The following is a 19,217-nucleotide window of genomic DNA, read 5'->3' on the forward strand; positions in this document are numbered from 1 at the left end:
ACAATGATGGATAGCTGTAAGCTCGGTACCAATAAGAGCCTCCAAGTGGTCGATTTGGGGCCCAGGACTCCAGTAGATGGGCCCTCCAGGAGACCTACTCTAAATTAAATCCTCTGAGGCTGCCAGGCTACAATGACGCTTTCCCTGTGCCCCACACCCATTCTCGACCACTGCCTCCAGCCAGCCTCACCTTTGTTCCCCAAGAAGAACTTTTTCCTCCTTAATTAATTCAACAGAAAGTAATTAAACCTTTGCATTTTGCCGACATGCCACTTCTGCCCCCACCCTTACGAGACACAAAGAAAAGGTAAGATGGAGAGAGGGGTGCTAGAAATTAAGAACACTCAGTGCCAAATGACTGTCGGAAGCAAAACAATATTAGCCCCCTGAGTCAGTGGCCAGGACTCATAATAAAGGAATAACAAGACCAGGCATAGAGCTCAGATGAATGCTCTGCGGTGGTTGTGCAGGTTGTATTGTTCGGTGGGGAGGTGGAGGCTGCTGAGGTAGACAGCTCTAGCCACAGAGCCTGCTCTTAATTTGCTGAGTGATGTAAGTCCTCAGGGGTGCGTGTTGTTTGGCCCTGAGGGGTAATAATGTACTTGGCAACTTCTCCCTGTCTACCCTGCAATCAGCATTTCATGTGGAAATTTAGAAAAAAAAAAGTTTCCTCAGTGTTAATGAACCATTTTGAAAAGCACACACACACGTAGAGCAGTGTGTTTAAGTTTAAGGCGCTTTATCAGATTATACACATTGTTTCTATATAGCCAGAGTCATGAAGTATGGCCATCAGTGGCAAGAAGAGGTGTTGCTCCTCTGAACATCAAAGGTCAGTGTGTCAAACAGAATTAAAGGTGCACTTTAGTATTTCAAGAAGTAATTTTGTATTTAGTTGAATTTCTTATACAATGCATTATATTGTAATAATATTGGTAACCTTTAAATAAAAAAAAATAACAGTAGCAGGAGAGGAAGCAGAGGACCGAATAAGAGAATCATTTCTGTCTCCTCGTTATGATGCACAGATGTGAGGTTGTACATTGCTTTGCTGTAATCAAACTAGTAAAAGGTTTTCTCAGTGGCCTCAGTGCTAAATGATTCACAGTGTCCTGGGTGTGGTTCAGGGACGTCTTGATTATTTGTCAAGTAAAGTGAAAAGTTGGTTAAACCCATGTCTTTGAACTGTAACGTTGGGTCGGACAGCGAAGGCAGATATTTGCCCAGCAAATATTTTAATCCTCAACTAATCACTTGGTGAGTCCAGTGGGTGGAGGTTTTTTTTTTTTTTTTTTTGCTGCCTCGGTGGCCTGCCACATTCTTCTTTTCAGTGACACGCCTTTTTTTCCCCAAAGGGATTGTGGGAAGAGTCCAACAGGGCAATCTCTGGAGTGAGCCAGGAGGTGTTGACTCAGGTTCAGCAGAAAAGCCACGTGGGTGGATGCATGTGGTCCCCACAGCCTCACAAACCCCACATTAACAAATGCCTGTGATTAATAAGAGATATGATTCACTTTGTCATTGATCTAAATGTTAAATCTGAGGTATAAATGAACATTGTAAGAGTCTCTTTCATGTTAAGCAAAGGACCTGCCCTCAAGAAGCCCCTCTCTTTCTGTAGTCTGGATTACATTTCCTTTGAGTGGAAATGCTGTGCATGCACCGCTCACTCTCCACATTTTTTCCACTGATGCAGGGGCTCACACTCTCTCACACTGTGGCACTCCAGATTCCTCAGCCATTCGGTGACTCTTGGCATTTGCTTATTATCAGAATATTCTTAATCATAGTGGAGACAGTGCCAGTGGAGAGGACGAGCCGAGAGAGACACGTCAAAACATCTTCAACCGTAAAGGACCAGACAGCAAGCGTGATGGGCAAATTAGTCAGAGGCACTGCCTAAATGGATGGTGAGGGCACAGGGGGGAGAGATAGGGAGTATGAGTGTGTGTGGAAATCAGCGAGGGAGCAGAAAACAGAAAGAGAGAAAGAGAGGAACCTTCTCCATTTCACCATTCAGCAGTGCCTCCTATTCCCGAAGCACTTCGCCAGATCACAACCCACTAACTGATAGAGAAATAAATTAAGGAAAGGCTGCTCAAATAGATATGATTCTGAAGGAGATTTAAGGAGTGGAACTGATTGTGCATGTCTGATTCCTGCGCTTCAGAGTCCTCACCCGGGGGGCTTGGCTTTCAAAGCTGAGTGACTTGCACGGAGAAACACTCCATTAACAAAGTTCAGCTCTCCTCTGAGCCCCCAACCCCCCCCCCCCTCTCTCTTCTCTCCCCCCTCTCCCACCACAGAAGACCTCTCCCAGGCAGCACTGCCTTTTCTCTGAAGATGTTTCAGGGTGCAGTGCCTTCATAAACAGGAAGAATGTGTGCGAGAGCAAACAGTTGATAGAGAGAGCTCCAGGCCTGGTTAGACTATTACAGGATAATTCCAGTTTATTACAGCTTGGATCATTTCTATCAGTTAGGATAACATTGTACAAATGGCTGAAATCACACTACACAATAACTTCAATATGAAGTCAATGTGGAACGATAGGACGACCAGATGACTGAGAGGTTGTGATAAAACAAAGGATGAACTGGCTTTACGGAACAGAGTTGGCATCAGCCAGATCCACCTTCATTAAATTATAACTGAACTCAGTTTATGGTGCCACAGCTATATTGTAGGAGACAGGTCAGCCCACCTCAAATCCAATGATGTTTCAACTATTTGCCCATTTTTAGATAAGATGGGAGAAAGGGGAAGTCGGTAGCAGTTCCAGTGCTAAGCTGTTGGCTATATGAAAGTACTGACCCCCATTCAACACAGGGCATGAAGCATATTCCCCAAAAAACTTGGGCAAACCAGTGAAAGCTTGTTGTTCCTATAAATGCTTCTGTGGCATTTCTTTCTTTTGCCCTGTCAGCTTTATTGGTGCTGAACTGTTCATGCATCTCTAAATTGTACTAAAGGGTTAAACTCAGCTGAGTCAGTTCAGTAAGACAGAGAGGCATTGAGGCAGCATAGAGGGAAAGCAGTAGCTTGGGTCCCGAGTCCCAGGATTAGAGTCATGGGACTAGGCAGAGGCAGGACCATTAGTGGAAAGGCTCAAACCCAGTGACTCCTGCTCAGATCAGATGGAGAGGAAAAGGCTCAAAGCAGAAAGTGGCATGGAGAGGATGAAGAGGATGTAGAGTATACGTCCGAGAAGAGGATTGCAGAAGTGCAGAGCAATTAGGTGTGGTGGGATGAGGAAGATGTGTTTTTATGGTCAGAGAGGAGTCTTGTGATTACTTTAGAGTGTCTTCATTATCTGTAAAGAGACTTTACTGTATGAGAATGACTGTGGTCAATTTCTGACTGAGATGCTTGGATGGGCCATCAGCACTGAACTTAATTTTACTTTGAACTATCTCACACTGGTCCACCAAAAACCACTTACAAATCCCCGTATAATTCCAGGGGGGGTTATTATCACCTGACAGGAGTGCAACTTTATCACTCAGCTCATGTCCATGACTAAACTCCTGACTGTTAACCCTTTACCTTGTCAATACACCACTGGAAATATTTGACTCTTGATTTCTGTGCATGGGCAAGAGGAAGAAGTACAGAAGCTAGGTGAGTGTGGATAATTGAGCAGTCTGCAGGCATGGAGCCCAGAGATAAGTGAAAGTGTCAGAAATTGAGTGTGATGCTGAGGCGAGGGCCGGGCCCTTTATTTGATGAGAGAAAAGAGGAAACGGGAAAAAGGAGAGGAGGATGTCTCTGAGGAGGAGAGATAGACAGCAGCAGAGCGAGGGACTCAGAGACAGACAAGGGGAAAGATATGGATGGCAGGCAGCAATTACTGAGACTGAAGCTCCATGCGAACACAGCCAAGTGTGTGTGTGTGTGTGTGACAGTATGTGAGGAAAAGAGAGGCACAGAGTGAGTGGAGGAGGGGGGGCAGCAGAGGGAGGATTGAGATCTCTGCCTGCCTGGGCCCCTGCTGACTCTCATACAGGCAGATCACAGGCTCATCATGTCAGCTCTGTTTGTAGAAATCCTCCCTCATCAAATGACAAATTTGCTACACGTTTACCTTTATCAGATCTGGGAAGAGAAGGAGAGGAGATGAGCGAGGAAAAAAAGCATGTCTGTGTGTGTGTGTGTAAGTGCCTCTCTCTGTCGCTGCCACCATCGAGGGGCCAATTACTTGCTCCTCCGAGAGTAACTCTGCCATCTCAGGCCTTTCATTCAGCCGCCCTCCCTCCTCCTCCTCCTCCTCCTCCTCCGCCTGGTCCTCTGAAACATCTGTCTCTGAATATGCAATGAGCATGTCAAAGAGAATACACCCACATTCTGCACAAAGCTAATATTTACTAACATCAGACCTGTCTGTTCTGCCTCTAGTGCCGTGTACGCTGCTGGAGCAGAATGCCACCGCTGCTGCTGGGAAGCTCTCCCCTCGCTGCTGTAAGATTGCTGGCCTTGTTACTGACACCGTGCCACTCTGCCCTCCTCCCTCTACTGCTCTTCCTCCTCTTATCATCCGGCTCTTTCTTTTTCTTCCCCCTCCATTAAGGCTTAATTAGCTGGACTTGGATCTCATCAGCTGTCTTCACCCTTCTTGAATAAACATCAATATTGACCAAAGTTTTGCATGTCAGCTTAGAATATCTGGATTTTTATGGATCATAGATAATGAGTACATTTAACTGTCTTTACTTGTCTTGTCTTCACAAGTACATTTTTCAGACTCTTGTGCAGGAGAATCCTAAAATCAATAGAGCGATGTAGAGAGTAGATTAGCTCTGTATATTTTTGTGAAATATTAGAATCTTCTTCTTCAAGGCTTCTAGATTAGCTTTTGAATTTCAAGTGTGGAACAGTGAAAGAAAAATAAACCTGCAATAGAGAGAATCACTGCATGTGTGGACTGTTCTGTCTTCACAGTAGAAAGTTTTGATTGATATCAGGGCTTTAATTTTAGTAACACCACCTTGCTTCTAATATTTGTACTGTAAATCTACTGTATATTATTGTCTGATTAACAATATGAACAATATTTATGTGCATTATAGTTGCAGTCATTGTAGCCATGAGCCAGCAGATACATACACTGATATATATTGTCTGAACTGATCCTGAACATCGCTGAAGGTAAGTTGTAATTTTTACCCTGGGCAGCTCCCTCTGGAGCCACTACAGGAATAAATATATACCGACACTTCTTCACACCACAAGGTGTTTGTAAAATTGTCCTTCATAAGATAACATGGGGTATTTGAAGACGTTTGTAAAGATTCTGTGATTGTGATCAGCCACAGATTAAGTGATAATGTAAGGGTCAAGATCTGTAGCATCCTAAAAAAAAATCTGTTTTTATTAGGGGTTGTATCTGTCTAGGATCCCTCTTCCACACGAATAATTTGCTTTTGGGGATTTTGGAAATCAGCACTTTATGAATGAGAATAAGAGAAAAGGAGAATCAGAGAGGAGCTGTTCCGACAGGAGACAGTCTCTCCACACTGTCTCTGTTGACTGATGAAGATTAAAGAGAGAGAAAGATTATAGGGCAGCACAGATTGACTGCGAGAGAGAGAGAGAGAGAGAGAGAGAGAGAGAAAGGGTGAAAGGAGGGAGGGCAGAAGAGAGAATGGAAGATAGCAAGCTATGACAGAGAGAGTGAGGGAGAGCATTTGCATAATGTCCTCCACCACAGTAAGTCCCTGAGGCTAGCCATGCTGGATAACAGAGGACCAATACTCTTAATTCAATCTCTTTATTTTTTCTAATACTTCAGAAATTAATAATTCGTCCCATTCCACCCCCAGCCACCCCCTCTCGTCCACGAAAACCACCGTGAGCGTCGAGCTGAGCTGCCTAAGTTTGTAACTTTAACCCAATAAATTGATGTGAGCAGGCCTTGAGGCAGACCTGCTAATGAATGGATAGAGAGAGAAAGAAGAAAGTTAAAAGATGGTCTTTTATAAAGTAATTTAAGAAAATCCTGTTAGCTGGATCAAGTACAAGAGTATAATTTCTTAAAATGGGAAAAAGAGGAGCTTTCGCGCCTCTCCCGCACACTTAATAACAAAATTAAGGAGGTAAAAAGATAAAGAGACGGAATCAATTAGGCCGGGGATGGTAAACAGTGCTAATTGTAGAAAGGGTGGGAAGGCCCATGGAGGTGGGATGATGGGTGTGATGCTCAAGTGCTCACACCCCTGGGCGGTTTAATGCCACACCACCTCCCACACTGAAGTCCCGGATGAGAACTGGGCTGGGAGAGAAATTCAGGTCACATAGACACCTGCCCTCATGTGTTACGCAGCTCAGTTAAATACTACTTTGATTTACTGTGCACAAGTAACAATTCTTACAGACGTAAATTACTTTTTTCTGTTTAATTTAAATTTTCTGTCTTCCTTGCTGTAGTGAAGTGGTGTTTCATTCATCATTAAGGAGAGCCATTTTTCAAGTTTCTGTTTGACACAATCATTCCCCTATGGTGTCAAGACACCCATCAAGTAGACAGCCTGTTAACCAGGCACTAAACACACTAGAGATAAGAGGAGATTATCAGAGTGTTATTGTTCCAAAGAGGAGTCCTCTGTCACAGAGACCTGGCCAGGCTCAGTCAGTCAGAGCGATAGATTGATGGTACAGTATATGTGCTGCTGTGGGGATTATTCTGGAAGGAAGAGGATCCTTTTAAATTTCTCCCCTCTTTCAGATCAACAACCTGGGTCACTTTGCCTCAGGGACAAATATGATTAAAATTACATCAATGTTTTTACAAAATTATTTTTATTGTATTTTAGGTTTTTAATAAACTTTTTGACATTTTTCATATGCATAAATCTAGCTTTTTCCAATGCTTCATTTAGATTTAAATAATTTATATATATATATATATATATATATATATATATATATATATCTAAATGAAGCATATATATACACACACACAAACACATCCACAGCTGCATCAATAAAATGCATCCCTAAACATATTTCATTCTTTTTTAGTAATAATTCTGTAAAGGTTAGCAAAAAATAACTGATGCAATAATTTGATCTGTATTTTTTTTGTACTAGATACACTGTAAATAACTACAGGTTTTACAAATGTCATGCATTTAAATATGTTTGACTATTATTTAAAATAACATTCATTGTTTTTATTATCCATTTATCTAAAAGGCAGACAACAGGAAAATATCATACAGTATAAAGGCAATGTAATAAATGAAAGTTAAGATGAAATATTAACATTTTAATGTTTATACCATACATAATCTCAGCCTATAGATCTTTATAATTTGTACCTTCACCTTAAGCACAAATATGACCCTTTTGACCTTTTCTCCACTGTTTCTCTTCTGTTCCACTTCCTCAGTAGATAAAAAGCGAGGATAAAGGGTCTCTGTGGGCATCCCAAACACTGAGCATCATTTGATTTAGACTCCCCTGGGTGTTATGACTGGGAAATAATTGTACGTATTTGTATTTGTTTCTTTTTCATTGTGGTGTGCTTTGGGAAATTCTTAATACCTTCTAGAGATTATACGGTAACTCCCAAACTCCCATGATTATAATTAAGCCTGACTTGGTTATAAAATGAGCAAATAGCAATTTAGTTTTGCATCGTGTGAGGGAGGCATCTCTGTGTGTTCCTCTGTGTCACCATACATCTTTACATTTTTAAATATACTGATGGTGTGAGTTTAATTATGTATTCTGTGTGTGTGTCAGGAGAAAGTGCTGTAGAGGAAAAGCCATATATGCAGAAATGTTTGCTTAGGCATGAAGGCTGCTCTCATCTTTCTTCTGGCAAAAAAGAAGACAAAAAAATACACAAACATTCCCCCATCCATTCTCTTTCTCCTCCTTATTCTCTATCTTGCACTCAGCTTTCTTCCTCTCTCTCTGTATCACTTACAAAGGCAGGCAGCCGTTTCCTCCAAAATGAGGCCACGTACGGAAGGTATGCAAATGAAATCATTGCTCGTGGATTAGAATGGGACACCATATACCCTAAATCATGATTGTCAATCATGGCTGGGGATTAAGGGATATGGGCTCACAGACCTAAAAAAGCAACATTTCCCCCCTCAGGCAGATCCCCATTGTGAGAAGCTCTGAGGAAAGAGAGGGCTCCGCAGGGGAGGAGAGCAACACTGGAGCACTAGTGCCCCCTTCTGTCTCATGTTCACCGCACCGTTTCATCATCAAACACAGCTAGTGTGAACAGAAATAGAGGCTGTCTGGCACACACAAGCTTATTCATTTACATTCGATGCAGCCGCAGGCAAAAAGCTTGATTAGACAAATGCACATGCTTTGGTGATGCAGTGTTTCATCTTCAGTGGAGGAAAGAGAGACCTTGTTTGTTTCTCTGGCATGTGTGCCGGCTTGGTTCAACATCAGTGGGTTAGGAGGGCCATAGGCCTTACAAACGTAACAGATGTTTGTTTGCCCAGTGAGTGAATGTGTTTAGCACTGAAGTCCCCCAACCATCAGAATCCATTTGTTATATATTGTCTGATTTTAAAATGCAGTTACATGTAAATGTACCATCATTGGTGTATACTGTATTGTATGATAGAATAGAATGAATGCACAAATGCATTTTGGACTGTAAAGCATAGTATCCTCAAATTACACACATAATATCATAATATTCTTTGCATTGTGCTTAATATTGCATCAAATAATGATTCCTGCTTCATATTTAGGAAGTAGAATGTCTCCTCACATGGAGACATGTTTAGTGGATTGTGTTTGCAGACCCTGGAGCCCTCAGCTAGAGTGCCAGTCTGTTCCTGTGGAGCAGTCAACCACACAAACCCAGCCAAGAGAGAGCAAGGCACAGGCACCGGGCCAGGAAATAGCACTGGAAAACACTTCACTATACGGCAGAGAATTAATAGTATTTTTACAGGAGATGGGGGAGGGCAGACCAAAAAAAAGAAAAGAAACAACAAATGCACTAGGTTAGCATCATTAAAAGGATGGTTGTGTATAATTGCAGGAATCAAGGGAGGTGTTTCATCAAGCCCCATCAGACTAGACCTTGGTAATAAGAGCAAGTGAGGTAAGTGAGCAGGGGAGGAGAGTTGGCACTGTTTACATCCTGCACAGTGCAGCCCTCAGCTGCCCAAGACTGAAGGTGGTGTGGCACCTGTGCCTTTTTGGCCCTGGCATCATATGGGCAGGAGGTCAAGGCCAGGGCAACATCTGCATCTCACCAGAGGGCCTGGCTGTGTGCCATCGCCACAGAGGAATCCTAAAGAACAGATCTGAAATTAACCAAAAAATGAATATCAGCTATAAGTCTAATTATACAACTTTAAATGATTTTCATGATCAGTCACTTGGAAGAGATCACATCTGTTGCATGACTTATGAATATAAGAATATTGTTTTTTTAATAGATATTTAACCACACAAGATGTTATCTGTAAGGCTGAAACACTCAGCTGGGACTCTACGCACTATGGGAATCCCTGATACCATCCCAGACCACCTGAGTCATCTTTCCACTGGCAGGTTTAATAAACCAGTGAAAACTGATATGAGCCACCGGCACACTAAAGAGCAAATCATTATGCATCATTAGGTGAAGATTTAGTTTAAACGTGTTTAGCAGGAATTAAGCAAAGCTGTTGTTGACATGGATTGACTGCTGTAATGCTTTATTGTCAGTGCTCCAGGAGGCAGAGAGAGGGCCGGCCTAGTTGGGGGAGCAGCAATGCGCCGAAAGCGAGGATTTATGGGATGTTGGGAGGACTAGCCTGGTGTGCAGAAGGAGTGGACAAATGGGAAACTACAGTTGATGATTTGGCAGAGCAGCATGAAGAATGGTAAGCAATTGAGGGTGTCTCTAGTCCATGGATGACAGGAGTCCATTAAAGAGCTGAGACTTACCTTGAATGTAGATGTAGTGATCGGCAGTTAATAACAGATTAAAGTATGTCTGCAGGTTTTTAATCACTGTACACTAACCAAAGCTTGATCTGACCTCTTCTTTTTTTAGGACTTAAAAAGCACAAAGAAATTTTAGGCTGATATTGAAGGCCTACTGTTCCCTGGCATCTGAGTAAGCAGAGGAAACATGCAACATTGTGATTATTTATGGTTGGTTGGATGATTCCTGCGTCAGGCAAATATTCAAGAGGAAGTGGAATCAAAGGTGGAGTAACTTGTTCACAACTACAAGTTTTCATCTCCTGCCCTGGCTCCCATGTATGTTTGTATGTGTTGGAGTCTTTATGTTTCTGAATGTGTATGCAAGAGCTGCTCAAACTGACGAGTAAGAGAGGACAGTCTTATCCAGCTCTCCAGTGTTGACAGTATTGCTAATCCCCTCCACCTGCTCAAACACCCACCCCAAAAAACACATCCCTCCCCCTCTTCCATGTGCCTGTGCTGCGAGTCCCTGGGGCCAGGCTGTGCCTCTGCCTTCGTCTCCACACCAGTTATCGTCTCTGGCCCGGCTCGGCTCCCCCCAACCCCTTCCCGCACCACGCACATTAATCGCCGCAAAAACAAATAGTTTTCAAATGTTTGGAAAAGACCCACTGTTTGCATCAGGGCCTAACAAAATAATTTTTACAAGCTATCCAGTTGTGATTAGGGCTGAGAGAATTGAATTTATGTGGCATTGATAATATTAATATTAGCCTAATTAATTATGTTGTTTGAACTTGCACAGCACTGTGTGTACCTTCTACACAACACTAACCAGCCGGTGCCGGAACTGAGCTCTCAGCCGTCTCTATCTCCCCGGCTCTCCCCCAGTCCATGACTACTGCACACAATTCATCAACTCGTAGATATCTAATCCCCTCTGGCTCTGCTCACTTCCTGAAGTCTAAGAAAGAACTTTACTCTGGTGGCAAGAATTCCTATGAATACTTGATGACTTCTATAGAAAGAAAACCCGTTTCATCTCACTTTGAAAGTGACATTCGCAGAGAGCTGGTCTAACTTTCTATTCACGGCTCTCCATTTATGAAGGATATCAATGGACAGTAATAAAATGCAACATATTTTTATTGAGTTACTAATTAAGGTAAACAGCAGTACAGAGGGAGCAGCTTTGTGTAGGAGACAGGCATCAAGGACAAGACCTTCCTTCTTTCTTAGTGCAGGAGTTGGGTAACGTGAACCTCCAATAAGCCCTGTGTGAAGACGTCCCTTCTAGTTTATTTCCTTAATCATCTAGAGGTCAACATTTTAGTGTCCCTTGACCCAGAAACACGAAGATCAAGCCAACAATGTCTTTGGACTGTGTGCACTGCTGGATGAGCAAGTGTTGATCTGTGCAATTACAGTGACACATATTCAGTGACCCATCACACCAGTCATCTGAGCCATGAGGGGACCACCCAAACATCAGGAGAGGTTCTCAGACCCGTTTATAGTTCAGATCACACTTCTCGGTGACAGCCTCTTGACCTCTACGTTGTGGTCAAGGGTCAAAGGTTGCAATGGCGGTCATGTGTCTCTCTTAGCCAGACAGATCTGCGTCTCATGGTTGGTCAGGCTGTCTATTGGGTCTCCTACAGTTTTTCTTTTGTTTTTTTTGTTTTTTACAAAGGGGAGCTGTTCCATGTATACAGTGCTTCTGCAGGTCTGATGTTGACAATCTCCTTTTAAAGCAGCTTTTGGGTCTGTGCACAAGTGCAGCCACAAAATTTATATATTTGGCACCGTCAAAAGATTTTTTTTTAACATAAGCACAGAAATGAAAATCGACCACTTACTCGTGTGTATGATATCTTTGCCACATTGGTAATAGATTAGTATTTTTAAAAAAACAAAAAAAAAAACAAAGAATTAATCTCAGTTCAATAGGCATTTCAGTTTGGAGAAATAAACAATGAAAAAAAAGGTAAAATGCACATTTCCCACATTCACGGAACAGTGGCCTTTGTCTGCTCCTGATGCACAAAGCAATCCCAGTATAGTCTGTATGCATGTTTAGTGGGAATCTTCAAGGTGCATGATCACATATGAAGCATAGTTGACTGGACGGAGCACAGCAAGGTATTGAAATCAGTCATTAACTGAAGTGTCGGCCAAGTCTAGCTGAACGGTAGTCCACTCTGAGCTGGACAAAGGCATGCAGGAGATTCCGGTCCAGATTGGTGAGCTGCTCACCAGAACACACCTGCTTCAGGTTGTCTGGAGCAACCACCAGAAGGTTACAAAGGGCATGGAGTGTGTCAAAGAGCTGCAGCACCAGAGGGACCTAAAGGACAGAGTGGCCACAAAATTATTATGACAAGTTTTGAAAACAGGAGGAAAAATTATTACTCAGAACTTTGCCTTTACTCAAATGCCCCATGTCCTATCTACTAACATATTCAATATGTAGGCTTGTTATGATCAAGGGTGACCAGTGCATCCTGGACCTATGCCCCCCCCCCCTGCTCACCCTGAAGTCCTTGGCGCATCGTCGGTATTCAGCCACGTCGCAGATGGCCAGCATGCCTCCCATTGAGCTGTAGCTGTATTGCTGTAGATGCTCATGGATGAGCCGGTGGAAACGTACGCCCAACTCCGTCAGCACTGTGTCCACATTTTTACCGTCCATGGACTTCCGCACGTGTTCCACCTGCCGACTGACGTAGGCACATACTTTGGAGCAGGCCTGCCAGGTGGGAACACACACACAGAGGAACATGCTCACAAAACTGACAACAGGACAGTTGTGATTTAAAGTTGCCTTTGTAATATGAGTATAGGATGCAGATGCTTCTTACTGTAGTGTATTGGATCATGACATTATTTTCATCCTCAGGCCTGAAATCAGTCTTCTTCTGCTCTGTTGCCAGGATGTGCTTCATCTGTCCCACCATGCAGTTTATTGTTCTGTGCATAGGAAACGCATACATCGCCTTTAGACACCTCATATGAAATAATTTTGCCAACTGTTATACTTACACTACTAACATACTGACCTGTCAATTCCTGTGTCCAGCTTCACTTCCATCTGTTCTATCACCTCTTTCTTCTTGTGCAAACACTCAGCCAACATTGGAGATGAGCTGGAGACAGATTTTGTAATGTAATTTTGTAGGCCCCCTCTTTTTAATAATAGATTGTTTTTGACCCCTAACCTTTGACTGACCTTATGAGTGGCATGAGCTGGTCATTAAACTGCTTATCAAACAAGTGGAAGATAGAGTTTGCCTGCTGAACCACATCCAGGAAGTACAGGTTGGCATGCTTGGCATCAGATGAGGGAATAGCTGAGACAGAGAAAGAGGCAAAACTGACATAAAATGTGTTGGCTATAACATGGAGTGGTATCCAAAGCAACAGCCTTAATCCTGTCCCTAACATAAAATAAATGATGTGGCAGCAGCTGCGACATCAATGATAAACACTTGTGAACAATGCCAAAGAGTTGTCCTTAACAGCTGGTTAAACAAGCACAGATCAAACAGATATTGTAAGAGCCCAGATGAATTTACCTGAGAGGCCAATCTCCAGAGCGTAGTCAATATGGTCCACACATAGATGTTCCACCAGCAGCAGGAAGATTGAGAAGGCATTCTTAGGTAGGTCTGAAGGATCTGAAAGCTATGTCAATGAAAAATATACCTTTACCTTTCTCCCAAAACTCATGTATCACCACAGTACATACACCAATACACAAACAGCAGAGTTGTACCCTGTGACATCTCTCAAAGGCATGGCGTGTCTCCTGCAACAGATTGACAACCAGCTCTGGGGACAGGAAGGTCTCCCCATGGGTGTCAATACTAGGGCCCAAAGGAAGATTGGTGCGCTGCCTGATTCGCTCCTTTAGCTCTTGAATACTGCAGATATAAATTGATAATAGTCATTTAATTTACACTTGTGTGTAAAACAAAATGTGTTAAGAATCTGACCTGCCGGTGCCAATCGGGCGTTTCTGGTGGTTCTTGGAATCATAGTATCTCTGCAGAATCATGGCACCTCGAGTGCGAAGGTATTCCCGCTCCATGTCAATGTAACTTTCCAAGTAAAAGGAAAAAATGCTCTTTATGAGCTTGGACAGGAATGTGTGCTTGTCCGAGCCCAGGTTAAACTCTGTCAGCTTTGTAGCCAATGCTGTGGTTCTGGTAAAATAAGAACAGCGGTTATTGTTACTGTATAGCAAGAAGTGAATTTACAAGTGAACAAGTTAATTACCTGGTGTAAAGGTCGTAGAGGTTCTTGAGGTACTGTTCTACATCAGAGTGTCGCGTCTCATCTAGTTTTCCTTTCACGTGAGCCTGCAGACACAAAGGTAGTTACCTAAGTAATCTAAAACCGATCAGGCTTCTCAAAGTGAGACAAATGCTCCATCACAGCAATACCTGTAGCTTATTCTCAAAGATGTTTTGGATGAGTTTGGCCATGACAGTCTCCGGACTGCTGAAGACCTCGCCCACCTGCTTATTGACTCTCTGGCAGAGGACAGCAGTGTCTTCAAACACATCATTCCTCAAGTAGGCACCCTTACAAGGACACACAAGGGGACAAACATTTAAATGATTTGTTCTAAAGAGAACTAAAATATTATGTGTATTAAGAGAAACTTTATACACTCACCTCCTGACACTGCTTGATATAGACATCTACACAGTGTGCATATCCCTTTTAAAAGAGACAAAGGTGTTATTTGACAGGCAAAAGTGTGTATGTTAGTATGCTATGTATGAACTGAGTAACTATAATATATATATATATATATATATATATATATATATATATATCACATGTATCTTCTAGGTCACCTTGAAATGTAAAAGAACTGCTGCAACTTCCCGCATACGTCCAATCTCACCCCTGCGTTGGGCTGCAGTGAACTCCTGGATTAACTGGCGCTCCAGATCATGATATTTACCTGGACGGAAGTGCAAAGAGAACACGATAAAAAAAAAAATGTAATCTTTTGTGATATTCAGAATGGAGAAAGTCTGAAGCAACCTGAATTGAATGATGAAACTCACTTGCAATTTTTGCTTTCACATCTGCAAATCTGTGAGAGAAAACATATTACATCAAAAATACAATTTTATACCAACTTGAAAAAGTGAATGAGGGTTTTTATTTTTGGAAACAATGGGATAATTCTTGAAATGTTCTTCACTGGGCTGTTGTGTGACAGTGGTTATGTCTAAAGCTGCCTTCAGGATGCCTGACTCACCTGTCGAATGGCAGCTCCTGGGCAATGAGATGGAGCTTCTGAATAATATCAGCAGCCTCCTTAATCTGAAGAGAGAGGGAAGCAAAAGTGAATGTGTGGTGTATGCTTTGTGTGTGTGTGTGTGTGAGAGAGGGAGAGAGTGAGAGATGTCAGGTGTGGGACTAAGAGAGAGAGAGAGCACGACATGACCATGTAAGGTGGACATCCAGACAGAAAGTGGGCAGGCCGCCGGCAGTGTCTCCACTTGGGGGATCATCATCTTAGAGTAGCCCTCCTCCACCTCCCTGTGTTTAACAGGGAGCTGATAACACACAGGCTGTGCTCACCTGGGCATCGGCGGCAGCAGCAACAGCAGCAGTCCTGACTTAGCAGCACATCCAACTCTTTATTGGCATACCTTTTCTGAATGGGCTATAATCCCACAGGAGTCTAAATCGCCTTCAATAATCTGTCCGGCCAGGGATATCTGTCTAAAAAAGGGGGCCCTGTCGAGAACCCCCTCCCCCCGCCCCTCCTGACATACATGCTGGCTGAAAAAGCCCCAGACCTACGAAAGGCCCGCCGTCCGCAACTTCTCTGTTCCCGCAGATGCCTGCCTCAGCTAACATCATTACTCTGCTCCCGTGAGGAGGATCCAGCCTTTCTGCTCGGCGAAGGTTTTCTAAGTATCTGTCCCCCAGCTAAGATTAGCTAAATCCCATGTAAGTAATGTAGCCGTCTCCCTGCAGTCAGGGTTTAGCAGCACTTGTCTCCACGCTGGCGGCCCAGCCCTCCCTTTCAGAAGGATTAGCAAAGCCATCCCCCTTCAGCTATTCACTTGCAGCTTTCCTCTTTCTCCCTCATCTGGAGGTATGCTCAGGAAAAGGAATCTGGCCAGATATTTCTGCATGCATTTCTGGAAAACTTGCTCCATCTCCAGCTTTCATCTCTGGGACTCAGAACCACTTCTCTGCATCCACTAATGATGTTCATACTAACAGGAATTAATCTAAAAAGCATCCCCATCTCCCTCTTAACAGAACAAAACTGCAGAATGTAACTTTTAGGGGTCACGTGTCTAACTTCAGTGTAGCCTCTGTCTTGGCAGAAACGACACCTCATCTCCTGTTTTGCGTTGTTATTGGCGCTACATGTACCATCTTGCTACAGGCCATTTCCTACTGTATTGTGACAAAAAACTGAGGACCTATCAAATTCTCACTCCAAGACAACCCACTGTAAATGCAATTATGTTTGACATGAGCATGTTGACATCCATGCTAGTCAATCAGCCAGCTATTGTCAGACAGCAAATGACAGTTTATTAATCCAAATTAGCTGAGGGATCCAACTAAAGGGATAAACTTGACAAATTAATATGGATGGTTTACCTCATAATCCGTTCATTCTCACCTCCAGCAGAATCACAGTGGGGGACCTCATCAGTGGTCGCACGCACACACCTCCATTGACAGAAATGGAAGAAACGTATGCAGTGTACTCACTTTGTCTGGGTTATTGAAGACATCACTGCGTAGGTCTCCATCCAAGAACTCATTGAAGTAGGTCATCAGGCGCTGAGCTTCAACGGCCCTCTGGCGAGGTGTGTTCACCCCCTCAAGCTGGTCGCCAAGGTGACAAACCTTGGTGGCCACATAGCTGATGTGCTCATCAAGTTCTTGGAAATGTTGAAAAGCCACCTGATGTGACACAAAACAAAAAGAATGTCAAGTATAAACATATACAATTTGTGACACGATAGACAAAACAATATTTGTTAGGCTGCGTGCTATTAAGATAGGTGACGATGTCCCTTTTATCATCATACAACACACCTGGTTGCTTCTCTGCAAGTCTTGTACTTTGTGGGCAAATTCCTTGGCCTCACGATGACACTGATGTTCAAGCTTCTCCACCTTCCGCTGAATCTTCTCATCCAGTTGTTTCAGCTCCTCAATGTGATTCTCAAACTCTTCTAACAGCCTATCAAAGAGGAGAGAACATCAGTACATTTTCCAGGGGTCTTAAAAGCAGAGTAGATTTTCAACAAAACTGATAAAAACACGCAATACAATACTTTGAGTCACGATGAGTAATTGGGTACCACAAAGTTAAATCTGTCCCACTGACCTCACATTTACAGTTAATAGTTACAGAATAGTGCCAGATGCTTAATTCCTGGGTCCCTAGACTTAAGAAGATCTATAAACTAGCAGCTTCGTCAGCTGCATTTTGAGTGCCATCAGGACTGCAGAGGAAATGTTCTAAGTCAGCACCACATTTCACAGAGTAGGAAACATCCCAAAATGATGAGTGTATAATCTTCTGACTAATTCCCTCAGCACTGGCTACAGCTTAAAGACGTCTCCCATCCCTTCCCAACAGACACTCATTCCCTGGCTGGTGACTCACAGTATGGTGGCCTCCACAGATATGTTGTCTCTGACTCCTCACTAAGAGCTTCCAAGGAGGTGGCAACAGTTTGTGGAGGAAGTAGATAAGGATGGATGGATCTACAGTATGGTTAAACTGTTATGGCGTTTTGCTTACGAGATGCAACTTTGTCCCCAAGTGTAAACATCACAACAAACAGAAGGGGGGAAAAAGCATGTAAAGGATTTTTAAACATATTTATTTCTCAATTTTCACCAACCCATCAAAAACTCTAAATTAGAGGTGATCGAGCTGAGCTTCAGTAAGCCCAGAAGTAAGATGGTTTCTTCAGAAAGTTGACAGCTATACAAAATTACTCAATTACTCAATTTAAATAAAGGTTAAATTATTCTCAGGCTTTTATTTTATGATATTAATAATTCATTAAATGGGTCACTGTTTGCTCTTTGCTGATTCATTAGTTTCCAAGCAAACAGCAACTAAATGTAATTTTTAAGGTTGAATAGCAGCATATATTCATATAGGACAGGTATTTTTTCTGGTTTAGACTTGATGGATGTATTGCTTTGATAAATTTCTGTTAATATTTGAAAAGGTGAAGCATAAATTATATAAAATATAGAATGAAGAGGTGGTGGTGTTGTTATGGAAAACAATTAAATTGTCAGCGCTTATGACTAGAAATGCAGTGTTGCAATAAAATTAGTAGTAAGAATATAAAATTACAAGTCAGAGCTGTGTAATAAATTAAACATAAGACATTATACACACATAGAGGACAACAAACTCATCAGATGCTGCAGCATTGTAAACATATAATCAGTCTGATGGAAAATATCCTGACAAGCGCTGAATTCAAAACTGTTAAGATTCATTACCAAGGGGACAACTTAGTAAAGCTTAAAATGTATACTAATTCACTGACTAATAGCCAAACATTCAGTGGAATAATATTAAATGTGAATAACAAACCTAGCTACTGTACCTTTTGGGATCAAAAGCTTCAGCTCCTCCTTTGGATCCTCCTCCAGGAGTCCTCCATGCCAGCCTCTCAATGTACTCATCTGCATCAAAGGGCTCCTAAAAACCAATAAATGAAGCAATAGAAAATACGTTCAGAGAACACTTGCAGATTAAACAGTGCTAAAATGAAGTTAACCGAGTAGATTTTATTGCATGCTAACACACATAACGTTACTATTTCCTCGAATAAGCGAAGTCACAAAAATAAACAATTTGTGGTCTCTGCCGCCTAGTTTACGGCATGAAACCAACGTCTTCCCAGCAGTCAAGTGTCATTGTTAATACTCAATTGCACACTGTAAGGATAAATAGGCGTAGCACGTAAAGTTTGCCCGTTAATGACAGATAGCCACTAAGCTAATCTGATAGCTAACAAAGCTATCCGCAGTCATTTTACCTCGAACAGCTGAGCAGTCGTCGCCATGTTCAAGATTTAGCCTCCGGTGCAGAGAAATGAAATTTAGAAGAAGAAACCCAGAGTCGGCAATGCAGCCGACCTCTACATGGATCAGGTGATTTCCTACAGTTTTGCCCTTTGTTGACAGTTAGCTGGTTTGCAGTTCAGCTTCCTGTATGGGAGAAAAGGGTGGGGACAGAGGCTTCGTAGTGCGCAGGCGCAAATGTCAGCTGATTGGCTGTAGCT

At 42.6% G+C, this 19,217-nt stretch overlaps 1 protein-coding gene across 1 annotated transcript; it reads right to left on the reverse strand.

Annotated features, from left to right (window-relative positions):
* Positions 1-11,028: 11,028 nt before the first annotated feature.
* exoc5 (exocyst complex component 5) lies at positions 11,029-19,157 on the reverse strand. The gene is made up of 18 exons (XM_028396262.1): positions 18,972-19,157; positions 18,537-18,631; positions 16,993-17,140; positions 16,663-16,857; positions 15,179-15,243; positions 14,982-15,010; positions 14,766-14,875; positions 14,581-14,625; positions 14,346-14,486; positions 14,179-14,261; positions 13,896-14,105; positions 13,676-13,823; positions 13,476-13,584; positions 13,130-13,250; positions 12,960-13,046; positions 12,762-12,870; positions 12,434-12,649; positions 11,029-12,247 (listed from the first exon to the last, which is right to left on the reverse strand). The coding sequence occupies exons 1-18, from the start codon at positions 18,996-18,998 to the stop codon at positions 12,059-12,061; spliced, it is 2,127 nt and encodes a 708-aa protein (XP_028252063.1). The 5' UTR covers positions 18,999-19,157; the 3' UTR covers positions 11,029-12,058.
* Between the last annotated feature and the right edge of the window lie 60 nt (positions 19,158-19,217).

This window comes from Parambassis ranga, chromosome 22, assembly GCF_900634625.1.
Source record: "Parambassis ranga chromosome 22, fParRan2.1, whole genome shotgun sequence".
NCBI lineage: Eukaryota > Metazoa > Chordata > Actinopteri > Ambassidae > Parambassis > Parambassis ranga.

Coding starts and splice junctions, on each gene's coding strand:
- exoc5 (XM_028396262.1), bottom strand. CDS start 18,998: ATGGCGACGACTGCTCAGCTGTTCGAG. Junction 13,585..13,675: donor CCTTTGAGAGATGTCACAGG/GTACAACTCTGC, acceptor TCATTGACATAG/CTTTCAGATCCTTCAGACCT. Junction 12,871..12,959: donor CTGGACACAGGAATTGACAG/GTCAGTATGTTA, acceptor TCCTATGCACAG/AACAATAAACTGCATGGTGG.